The sequence below is a fragment of the Mytilus trossulus genome, chromosome 8, assembly GCF_036588685.1.
Source record: "Mytilus trossulus isolate FHL-02 chromosome 8, PNRI_Mtr1.1.1.hap1, whole genome shotgun sequence".
Taxonomy (NCBI): Eukaryota; Metazoa; Mollusca; class Bivalvia; order Mytilida; family Mytilidae; genus Mytilus; species Mytilus trossulus.
Window position 1 is genome coordinate 58,429,589 of NC_086380.1, and position 12,533 is coordinate 58,442,121.

Genomic DNA, 12,533 nt, shown 5'->3' on the forward strand with positions numbered 1-12,533 from the left:
AGGGGGGGGGGGTATGATTCCGTAATGTTAATACATTCGATATGCACATTGTTGTACATGTAGAGATCTCTAGATGCCTTTTGATTTTATATGGACGCAACGTCAGATATTGCTACCATTTAGTGTAACATAACAATGACGTTAAATTGGAAACACGAAGTTTATCTAATTCTTTTGTGCTTTCCTTTTTGGGTAAATGCAAATTAGAACACACAAGTATAAATGCCGTGATAATCCAATCCAATATGATTTTATAATTAACATAGGATATTCAATTTACTGTTAGTAATTATGTGTTTTTGGAGGAATATTGCTGTATTATATATTCAACCCGAGTATGATTTTATACAAGCAGTGACATACAATAGTATATACGTATGATTCTGAAGTTTTCTTACTTTTTGACAGTCTTATAGATATGTATTTTTGTAATGTGTGCATCATTTCGTTTTATCGAAAGCAGGACATTTATATATAGTGGAGAAAGGAACACGCAGTACATGCCGTCCCTAGCATATTACGCTTGTAGCGACGTCAAATTGTGATAACGGACAAACTTGCAAGACATTTTCATTAATCCGTATTTTTTATAGATGACCCTCTAATATCAATGTTATTTAGTGTACCAACTTCAAATTTAAAAGTACTTTTTATTGGTATAGTTATCAAGGCCGAAAAATAATCTTCACGAAATCAAATCTCCGTTTTTTTTCTTCCGTAAACGTTTTGTGAAGGCATGAAAGTTGAACTCGGACATTTTCCGCAAGACATTGCAATTCTATTGTTTTGAATTTATCATGTAGCTCAATTTATTTTTCAATTCGAATTTCGGGAGCAAAAATTTAGTACAAAACGATCGTGCATACAATTCAATGAATTATCTTGTCAAAATTTTATTTTTGAACTGAAATGTTTTAAGTTTCCAAATTAAATTTCCGTTGGAACATTTTCATACATCATATTCTTTTGAAAATATGTATGCAAATTTTAAATGGAGACAGCCATGTTAATCAATACTGAAATATATCACGTCATATAATGTTCATGCAAATTTTCGAAGAGTTGCGTGCACATTTCGCGAATTGTTCGAGTTTTATGTTTGGAGTTTGTTACATGGGACAACGCTAAGTAAACGTTTTTTTCGGATAATCTGTGTCTTCCTAAGCCTATATATATTATATTTTTATTCTTTTTCTATTAAAATGAGAAAATTTAAAAATCAATCTTTATTTTCATGTATAATTTGAAATATTTATTTCGGCATTTCTATAAAAAAAAATCCGTCAAATAATTACTTAATCCTTTTTTTCGCAGTGGTAGCAATATCGAATGATGTTTGGATGATTTCGAGTTTTTATATTCCTCACGTTCTTTTGTTTAAATGTAACCAGTCTTAAAAATACCTTTAATTTTGTTGAGAGAACTATTGGCAAAATTCGTGCACGTGACTGAATAAAACATTTATAAGGTTCATGGCTGAAGATAGTAACATGTTTCAGACTTTTATTTTTATACGTAAGTAGTAAGTTTTACCTCTATGTATCTTCTTGAAAATCTCTGCCTAATTAAATAACTTATTTAAAGAATGTTAATTCTGGGGTCACCTTGTGTACCGTTTAGGATTAGAAAAAACGTGTACGCTTGGAACGTTTGTTGGAACAGCGTCAAAATCAAGTACTTATTGGGAACATTAATTACGCAAACCGATCAGTGGACTAGAAATATCATACCACATCATCTTTTTAAATTATAAATGACTATATTGTATGTACACCACTGGATAGATGCTTTTGACTGCAGAACGTTCAGTACTTAGAATAAATATTTTCTATTATGATTGTTCAAGTGTAACCAAAGTACTTTGACATGTGCAAAAAGTTAAATGATGCATGTATATCGATTGATCCTTAGTGGAAATGTGTCTCATTTACGATCTTACCCCGTCTTGGTGTTTGTATCTTTATACGGAATTTGTTGTCTGTACTGTTGTCAAATGTTGAATAAAACCAAATTATAAATATCGGTAAAAATTTCACGGTGAATTAATCACAACGGGAAAAAATTTCACAAAAATATCTTAAACAACATATAACATGATGTAATAATTACATTAGATGTATGTTTCATTATAATACGCTATTCTGATTGGCTAACTGCACATCACATGTTATTCCGTAAGCAATTGCATCAGACAATAAAATTTATCATTCGTGATGACACGAGGTTCCACAATAAAGTGCACAGGTGAATTAAACAAAACTTGATAAAAATCGTGTTTTCATTATCCTAGCTTCCGCGCTTCATACAAAATGTACTTCGGTCAACCCTTTTATACCCCAATAAATTTACAAAAAGAAGCATTACATTTTTAAGTAAGGTTTTCTTTGATAATTGACTTCAAGGAAATTGCTGGGCACTTTTATAAATTTATTAAGATGCATTTATTTTAGTAAACTCTTTTTAAACTTTACACATTCAGTGTTCACAATGGCCTCAATTAGTGAACCTCTTTAAAAGTCCCTGGCATTTTAAATAGTTCAAAGTTCACGCTTCATCCAAATTCTGTGTTGAAACTTTAGACAATATAAAACTAGTTTAATGATTCTCTTTTCATGTTAATGGAGTAATTCATGATCCACAAACATTGAATCAATTTGGATATTTCTGTTAACATTAAACCAGAAAAATAGAAATATTTACTCTGATGTTGCAAACATTTCCCAGCGGAAATATCTTAAATAGACACATTTCAATAACTTCTTTATAAAAAAACAAGAATAAACGATCTTTTTTAAAAATTGTTTTCAAGCTTTTTTGTCTGAAAAGTATCTACGAGCTAAATGGTTTTACCGTACTTTTCAATTTACGTCAAATATGACGAACATTCTATTGGCTAATTAAAACATTGGTAAATTTTCTTTAACATAACTTAATCTAATTTAATTCTATAAAAGGCAGCTGAAGTGTGAGGAGTGCGCCAATTACAAGCCTTATTTATCAAGTAAAATGGAATAAGAAATTGACAAAAGGACTGTTTCTTGATTCAAATGCATTTGAACATAGGAGCAACGTTCAATGTTTTAGTCATATTTATAAGTGCAAGGAATTTAGGTAAGTTGACAACTGGTTTTTTTTAAATGTTTCTGCGACAATTTGAATTGGTAAATTTCCGGGTAAAGTTTGATATTCTCCGTATGTACAAATAAGAAGTGTGCGCTATGAATCAGTGCCCGTATGCATAAAGCTACTTAAGATTTGTTCCGAACGAACGGATTTTCACCCATATTAATGGGCATTATGTTTTCTGATCTGGGCGTCCGTCTGTCCCGCCTCAAGTTGAAGGTTTTGGTCGATGTAGTTTTTGATGGCGTTGTAGTCCAGTCAACTTGAAAGTTAGTATACATGTTCCCTATGATATGATCTTTCTAATTTTAATGCCAACTTAGAATTTTTACCCCATTTTCACGGGCCACTGAACATAGAAAATGACAGTGCGGATGGGGCATTCGTGTACTAGGGACACATTCTTGTTCTTCATGTTCTGCGATTAATTACTACTACGATTACATTTCCTAACTTAAATTGTTACATGCATATGGGTCCACGGGGTCCACGTTCAGTCTAAAGATCAGAAAGCAAATCTAAATAAATTAAATTTTGATAATCAAAATCTAAGATGTTCATTAAACTTGTCGGAAAAATAAAATAAAAGAAACATGAGTAAATTGTTTTGCACATATTATTAATTTCAAGTACACTTGTGTTTTTTGTATATAAGAAATACATGTATAGAAAGAAAAAAAATATTTTGTGAATCATTTTTTTTCCCTTAAATTTAAAAGTCTAAAGAGATAAGAAATACTTAAACGTTTATTATCTTTCCAAAATAGAATGCATTTAAAAATTAAACTTTTACACAATTGTACTTTTTCAAGATTATCATTTTTTTTTAAAAATAATTTTAACTGGTATACATGTAGTACTTCTTAAGATACATTGTAAGTATAAATGTTTAAATGTTATAATGATAGATTTGAACAAATTTGAAATACCAACTTTGTACTTAAGGTGGTATGGGAGTCTAAAATAAAAATGATAGAATTTGTTCATACTTTGTCAAAATGTAGTATCTATTGATACATGTTCAAAAACATTATAAAAATGATAGGTCACCGTGCATTTTCTCAAGCTACAGGTTGTGACAGAATGACAAATTTTGTATGCATTATGCAGGAAAAAACAACATTTTGTGAATAGAAACTAAACAAAATGATAGAATTGTAAAATAAATTAGGAAAAGATTGCTTTCAGACAATGCTTTGAGAATATCAAAAGAAAAGATAGGGTCACCGTACGTTTTTTCCGGCTAAAAGACAAACTAGGAAAATTTTATGTAGAGTCCTTCAGAAAATGCACTGTTTTAGAGTTACCTCCCCTTAAATTGCCGATTTGAAAATATTAAAAAAAACAACCAAAAATAATCTACACTTGTAAAAATATTAATATTTATAAGTTATTTTCTTATAAATTGGTTCTTTTGAATGAAAATTCACATTAAAAATCTGCATTCCTGCATCAAATTTCGCTAACTTGATAGAAAATATGGACCTTAGATTCTCTGTTTTTTACAATCCAAGATGGCGAAAGACACCCATACCACCTTAAGTCAGAGAGTCTATAAAGATACACATGTTGGTGACCTTCTGTTGTTGTCTGTTCTATGATCGGGTTGTTGTTTCCTTGACACATTCCCCATGTTCAATCTCTACTTTACAATACATCAGTGCTACTTCTTTTGTACTACAATTTAGTGAGGAAATTCCGCTGAACGTGAAATAAAACTAAACTACTGAACAGGTTTAAAAACGATTTGCATAAAATTGGCTTCACATTATAAAAGCATAAAATTGCTGCTTACGACAAAAAGTACAAAATCAAATTTTGTATCATTACAGTACTGAAATAGCACAATAATTTCGAAGTATTTGAATAGTATTTTATCATTTCGGTACAAGACTGTTCGGTTCCTTAAAGACTATAAAGTTTTAAAATGGTAAAAGAATACAAGTGTAACATAGAGTTGTGGCGGGTTTATAGCGTTTTAAGTGGTAATTTATTGATATATAGATTAACTTAAAGAAAACAACTTTAATTTTATGACAAGAGACATAATTGATATATAAACGTAGCACATTAATGTTTATTGTAGGTTGTGTTGACTGCTGTGATGTTTTTGAACCTCCACAAAATGCTACAGTTTCGTTTAAAAATTCTACGACAACAATTCTACAATGTTTTACGGGATATCAATTAAAAGAAGGAGACTTAATTCACGGATGTACGAAAGGAAAATGGGTTGGGGAAACCCTGGTTTGCTCACGTAAGTGTTTAATTATAACGCAACATCGCTGGTAACTTCCATTTTGATTTGATTTCACAAGCACAAACGACGTATGCTAGATCTGTTTTCTTCAGTTTTATTAGAAGTCAGATAACAGTATTGTATTTTACTCCGGCGACAGGAATTGGCGATTTAATGGTCGCAAATACCCGTTTTCTGACTCCTCTAACGCGTCGCCAGTAAACTTAACTTGCGACCATCAAATCACCAATTGATGTCGTCAGAGTTTGAAATAAGGTACAGTTATTTCTTATTAATATTACACAAATAGATGTGATATGAGTACCAATGACACAACTATAAACGAGAGATCGAAGAACAAGGATGAAACAAAAAATATATATAAATCACTACAAGACCTTCAACTTAAAGCAAAACCAATACCGTATAGTAAGTAGTAAAAGACCTCGGCATAACAAGAAGCGAAACAATTAACAAATGTCAAACTAAAGGACAGATTTATGCTTAATAACAACAAACGAAAAACAAATAAGTTAGACAACTTCTTGAATCGATAGTTCACTAATTTCGGTACTTTAAAGGGGTTTTAATGTAACCCTATATGTACTGCAAAATGTAATATTGAGTGTAAAATAGGCCCTATCATCAGAACGACACAGCAAAATAAATTCTTCAAAGGCTATTTCTAAATCATAAAGACCAATCTGTCAAAGTTTCATAACATTCGAAGACAGTTGAAGTTGTTGCTGTCTATCAACCAAACTCCAAGCTGTATGTTAAAAAAAATCTATAAGTAAACATTTTAAAAACATTTGTTTTCGATTTATGAGTTTGACTGTCCCTCTGGTATCTTTTGTCCCTCTTTTGTTAGATTTTGAAGTGTCAATCACACACTGTTTGGTTGTTGAATATATACAAGCAACAAAATTCGTGAATGATTTTTAAAATGTCACCTATATTTTTTCTAATAGCACTAAATAACATTTTAAAACTATTATATAACGTACATGTATAAAACAGCAATGTAAAGGTTATATTTGAATTATTTTTGTTTTGTTTAACAGCTCATAGACATAATTTTGTCTTGTTACTGTGACATCATCTACGCTTTTTCATGATATAATTTTGCTTCAGATATTCTTAATCAGCAAAAATCCTCAAAATGATCATTATGATTAAAAATGAATAGCTATTTGAAAAAAAAAACATAAACACACACTGTAATGGAAAAAAATATGACCCCACTTTATATCTAAATTATAAGAAAAACAACAAAGTCCATTATTAGCGGTAAAATATCAAAGAATGGAAAGTAATATGCACAACATGCTGTTCTTGATACTGTTATTAATCGGGTGAAACCGTTGAAGTTTCAGTTTGATTTCCATGAAGGTTTGACGTAACACAATCGCAATATGTAATAATTTTTTCAATGTTTAAAATAAGTTATTGATAATATTTTCCAATTTGAATTCTCGGTTTTGATAATTAAAAGAAGTAAATTTAGACATTAAGTATCTTATTTTTGATTGAATATCATCATTCCATAATATGAACTTTTAAAACAATGATGTTTGATAAGAAAAACGCCACGGTTCATTAAAAAAAATATCAACTAATTGAAATGATGTTAGCAGTTACTGTATTTTGCATCCAGGCTGGCATTTTATATTTCAATCGGCAAAACAGTAATCCAAAGAGACAATCACGAAAATGATACATACATACATAAATAATGTTTTCATCAAGCCTGAGAAATATTATGGTAATTACTATCAATACAATACTGGTATGCAATTTCCCGCTAGCAGTCCTTTGGAAATTCATATATCATTGTCATTTTGATTAAATGTTAATAAAAAACGTCAAAATAAAAAGATCAAACACATCAAACAAATGGATAACAACTGTCATATTCCTGACTTGGTACAGGCATGTTCTTATTTAGAAAATGGTGGATTGAACCTGGTTTTATAGCTAGCTAAACCTCTCATTTGTATGGCAGTCACATCCAATTCCATTACATTGTCAACAATGTGTGAACAAAACAAACAGACACAATAAGTAAAAATGTCAAAAATAGGGGTACAAAAAATGTCAAAAATTAGGTCACTAACACAATATGTAACAGTTTTCTAATATTATGGAACTTTGGAACAACCTCTATGTTAAAAAATATAGCTTCGAATATTATTTGAAGATATTCATATTACATCCGAGTTGGTTAGATATACAAACATAACTATTTACTTTTAGATAATTCATTGAATTTAAAAATTAATTCCGATAATGGAAATGAGACAATATAAAACGTCCTATTGTGTGTCCTTGAAGTAAACATTGAAGATCATTTTGATTAATCCCATCAATTCCCAGTGAAGACATTTAAAATGTTTCCAGAAACAATGGGGTCAAGTTCATTGCCAAAATAGTTAGTTCTATTTGGTTTTGAAATATATTTCTGATTTTAATGAACTTGCATTTTATTATACTGAAAGCATACATGTTACAAAATGCATGATGTTTTGCAATTGCATTCGTTTTCATATTTACGTTTCACAGTTTCGTGCACACAATTAAGATAAATACAATAAGAAAAGTATGAATAGATTTTAAGCACAGCATATTTAGAAACATATAAAAATCCTTTAAGATTTGTTTAAAAAAAATTGTTGTTTGAATGTTAAATATCATTAAACGATTTTACCTATATAATTCAAATAAGAAAACTTAAACAAATCCATTCCTTTAACAATACACATTGTTAACGCATATTTTCTTCATCTACAGCGATAGAATGCAGCGCTCCAGACCTAGATGACAGTTTTAACAACTATACCGGAATAAATGCTTACGACAGCGTGTTTTACTTTGCATGTAAATCTGGTTTCAAGATCAGATTTGGAGACGTACCCTATACAACTCTGAGATGTAACGAAAGTGGACTATGGGCAGCGCACGTGCATGAACTATTTGACTTCAAATGTTACGGTATTGTGACCAAATTAGCTAAATTAAGTATCATTTTTCTCCTTTGGATATATTTCATGAGTAAATATAAATGCATGAAACACAAATTGTGAAGAGAACACTTAATCTAGTTTTTATGAGCGTAAAACACGATTAAATCAATTGCTGCAAGATAGGATACCGTTTTGAATATATGATGTCCAATAGTAACACTGGCCATTTGATTGGTAGAATTGACTGTTAACTGCAATACTGATATTTTGTGTATGTTCTCAACAATCCCTCGATGGAATGGGAGGGGAAATTAGCATAGATGAGACAATAATCCAATGTAAAAAAAAGAAGGATAACCCTACTACAATTTGAAGCATCATTTGAAATTGTCAAACATGCTTTGGTGCCGTTTGTTGAGCAATGTACTTAACCAATACTTATCCATTAATATTAAATCATTAGAAACATTTACGTTTTGAGCCAAAAGGTACCTTATCACATATTTTTTAATTATATTTGATACAGTTTAAATAATAACATATACATCGCTAAATTGAGTATCTGCTAGTATTGTATATGTTTCAAATGCACAATTTACTTATAGGTGAAGAAAGTTATGCTGGATGTTACAACACACAATTAAGCAACTATCAACTAACAACTGCAGGGTCAAATATTGAAGCATGTAGGTTCAGTTGCCAAAACATTAGTTCAAAGTATGCGGTTATGTCGGGTTCATCCTGCTACTGTGGAAATATGTTGAATGTGTCAGCATCAATTAACAATGATATCTGTAGGGCTCCATGCAATGGTTTAATGGCAAATGGGTTTTGTGGAGGCACAAATGGAAGTCAAAGTATTTACTTTGTTTGGAGTAAGTAAATAATAGTTTGACCTGCTTTTTTGTGATAATTTTGAAAAATAAATCAATATTGTGTTTGTCTATGAATACCCCAAAAAAATCTTTTATGTTTATTTATGAATAAAAGAATATTTATGGATTTTTTTTTATATGCCATTCGTAGAATGAAAGACGACTTTTAACTTGGAACAAAAAAGACGTTTTTATGTGAATCTATAAATAACAGAAGATTAAAAAAATATTTTTTGAAAGATTAATTCATATGTTCTTTCATATGGTAATGAGACAACAACCATGTAATGTCGTAACATGGCAAGTGTATTTTCAAGAGACTTTGTTAGATTATTTCACTAACAAGTAGGTATTAATATACTAAGGAACACAAAAAGGGAAGAAAGATACCTGAGGGACAGGCAAACTCATAAATCAAAAATATACTGACAACGCCATGGCTAAATGTGAAAAGGACAAACAGACAAACAATAGTTCACATGACACAACATAGAAAACTAAAGAATAAACAACACGAACCCCACTAAAAGCTAGGGATGATATCAGGTGCTACGGAAGGGTAAGCATAACGCATCTGGTAAATAGTCTAATTCGGTAGTTCATATTTATAAAAGAGAAGGGGATTGTAGTTACGACGTAAGGAACATATTAGATATCATTTTTGAAACAGTTATTCCATAACGGAAACGACTCTCATGACTAGTAGTCTATAAGTGTAATGAGCAATTCTGGTGCAACCTTCTTTAAATGTGATATTATATCACGCACGCTGATTTTTATAAACAGGTGGCTGCTACACGAAACTTAGTGTTAATACATCATCAGTGAAACCAATCAACGTTAAACGGAAGATTACCTGTAAACAGTATTGCTTGGGTAACGGAAATGTCTATGCCATCTTGGATATAGTGACCTCTACATGTACATGCACAGACCTGATTAACAACGATGCTGTATTCAAAGGAACTTATTTTTGTTCAGATGATGACTATAAGCCTGTTGACTCTGAAACTGCTGCCTCTATGGTGTACAACACTGGTAATTGTATATTTAAGATTACGTTATGAATAAAACTACACTTTATGATATTAATGCTATGCGTTCTAAGAGCTTTTCTGTATTTACCATCATAATAAATCGGACATAACTATTTAAAAGCCAATGATGTTAAATACATCGCATCGGTAAAAAAATCCATATGAAATTAATAGGAAATAATAGGAAAGAAGAAGTTGTGGTAGGATTGCCGATGAGACAACTATCCACTATCCACAAAAGACCAAAATGACACAAACATTAACAATTATAGGTCTTAAAATAAACAATTGTTTTTATCTCATAATCCATACAGAGGTTTTACAAATTCCTCTTTAATCTAGTCTGTGCCACCACACAAAATGTGTTCCAATATATTCTAAAAACGGCGTTGATTATTATTTAGAAATAACGCCAATCACAAGTTGAATTATTAACATTATATCATATTCTTCACTTAGGGTCTGTAACATATAGATACGAAAACTGTGATGCTTTGTATTTAGCCGGAATACGGCTGAATGGGTATTACCAGGTACACAATAACAACACATCAACATTTTGTACATTTAAAGGTAAGCAATAGTACAATTATTCGTCTTAAAATTGAATACTTATCATTAAAACAAAATACTACAGTTGTATTCAGAACAATAGTTACTTTTAATGTATTGTAATTTTATCCATTATATTAAGAATTGTCAGATTGGTTTTCCCTATATAATAAAAATATGGATTTTCGGTTTGATTGCCATAGAGATAACTTTTTACCAAAGGTCAAATGAAGAGAATGTAAGCAATCATAGACAACCGATCGGCCTTCAACAGAGTGAAGAACCGATATCGAATAATCGGCTATAAAAGACTCCGACATAAAAAGCAATGAAACGGTACTGAGAAAACCAACGACCTAATGTATATCAAAATATAAAATATTCTCGAATTTGACGTAGGATATACAGTATATTCTCCGATTCAATCATCCGTTACATTTCAGTTGACTATTTTTGGTTTACGAAAGGACAAGTAAGAGAAACATTATTGTGTGGATTTTCAAAACTGTTATAGATATTAACTCAAAATTATATTTTTCTGAAAACTTTCTACGCCAGACGGACGTTTTGTTTCTAATAGTTGCATTTATGACGCTTGACTCAAACAAATTAAATGGCAAAATAACGTAATCAGCAGAAAAAACAGTAAAACATCTGTAAGGTTTAACAAAACACAGCTCAGGTAATCTATTCATTGGAAAGAAATCCACAGAATGTGGAATAATTCATAATTTTGTAAAAATAATCCGTTTTAATAAACAAATGATCAAAAATTGTCTTCCTTGCACGAACTCAAAACAAAGAAAGCGCAGATAAAGTTTCTTGTTCGTGCATCAAACGCCGTATGAGTTTTATCATGTCTTCATCATGGGATGAAGCCATGATCTCTCGAATAATTCAATTGAAATCTAGAGCTGGCATGTCAGTTACTGCTAGCAGTCTTTTGTTAATTGATGTATTATTGTCATTTTGTTTATTTTTATTTTTGTTACCTATTCTGACATTGGACTCGGACTTTTTTTAAACTGAGTTTTACTGTGCGTTTTTTTTGAAATTTTCTAAATTGGCTAGAGGTATGAGAGTAGGGTTTAGATCTCAAAAAATATGTTTAAACCCGCCGCATTTTTGCACCAGATTCAAATCAGGATCCTCCGGCCTTTGTTAGTCTTGTATGATTTTTAATTTTAGTTACTTGTGTATAATTCGGAGTTAAGTATGACGTCCTTTTTAACTGAACTAGTATATATATTTGTTTAGGGGCCAGCTGAAGGATGCCTTCGGGCTCGGGTGCTGCATTGACGACCTGTTGGTGGCTTTCGGCTGTTGTCTGCTCTATTGTCGAATTGTAGACTCTTTGACACAATCCCTATTTCAATTCTCAATTTTATTTGATTTACAAATAAGAAAAAATAAAATGTTACATGTTATGGAATGGACAAAACGATTAAATAAATTACTTTTGTGTCGCAATATCTATTACCGCGAAAGCGTATCATTCTAAAGTAAAAGTATGCGTTTTTTTTTAATATGCTACAATGATATGGTTCATATCCAGCTATGTAAGCCATCACGCGACTTTGGTGATGTATAGAGCCACCATTCTGTGTCATTTTGTTCCATATAAATCATGAATCATATCGTTGAACTGCAAAATAATCTCATCAGAATTGTTTATAATATCGAAAATGAGACGCATATTTAATGAAACAGTTAAATAAATGGCATGTTGTTTTTACAGACGGGA

General features: G+C 30.9%; 1 protein-coding gene across 1 annotated transcript; it reads left to right on the forward strand.

The window, feature by feature from the left end:
• Positions 1-3,047: 3,047 nt before the first annotated feature.
• On the forward strand, positions 3,048-9,208 carry LOC134727803 (uncharacterized). The gene is made up of 4 exons (XM_063592193.1): positions 3,048-3,111; positions 5,210-5,380; positions 8,153-8,353; positions 8,931-9,208. The coding sequence occupies exons 1-4, from the start codon at positions 3,048-3,050 to the stop codon at positions 9,206-9,208; spliced, it is 714 nt and encodes a 237-aa protein (XP_063448263.1).
• The last annotated feature ends 3,325 nt before the right edge of the window (positions 9,209-12,533 follow it).

Bases quoted from the DNA above. Each gene is read 5' to 3' on its own strand.
- LOC134727803 (XM_063592193.1), top strand. From the start codon at position 3,048: ATGCATTTGAACATAGGAGCAACGTTCAATGTTTTAGTCATATTTATA. The intron at 3,112-5,209 runs GTAAGTTGACAA...TGTTTATTGTAG, and splicing joins TATAAGTGCAAGGAATTTAG to GTTGTGTTGACTGCTGTGAT. The intron at 8,354-8,930 runs GTATTGTGACCA...ATTTACTTATAG, and splicing joins ATTTGACTTCAAATGTTACG to GTGAAGAAAGTTATGCTGGA.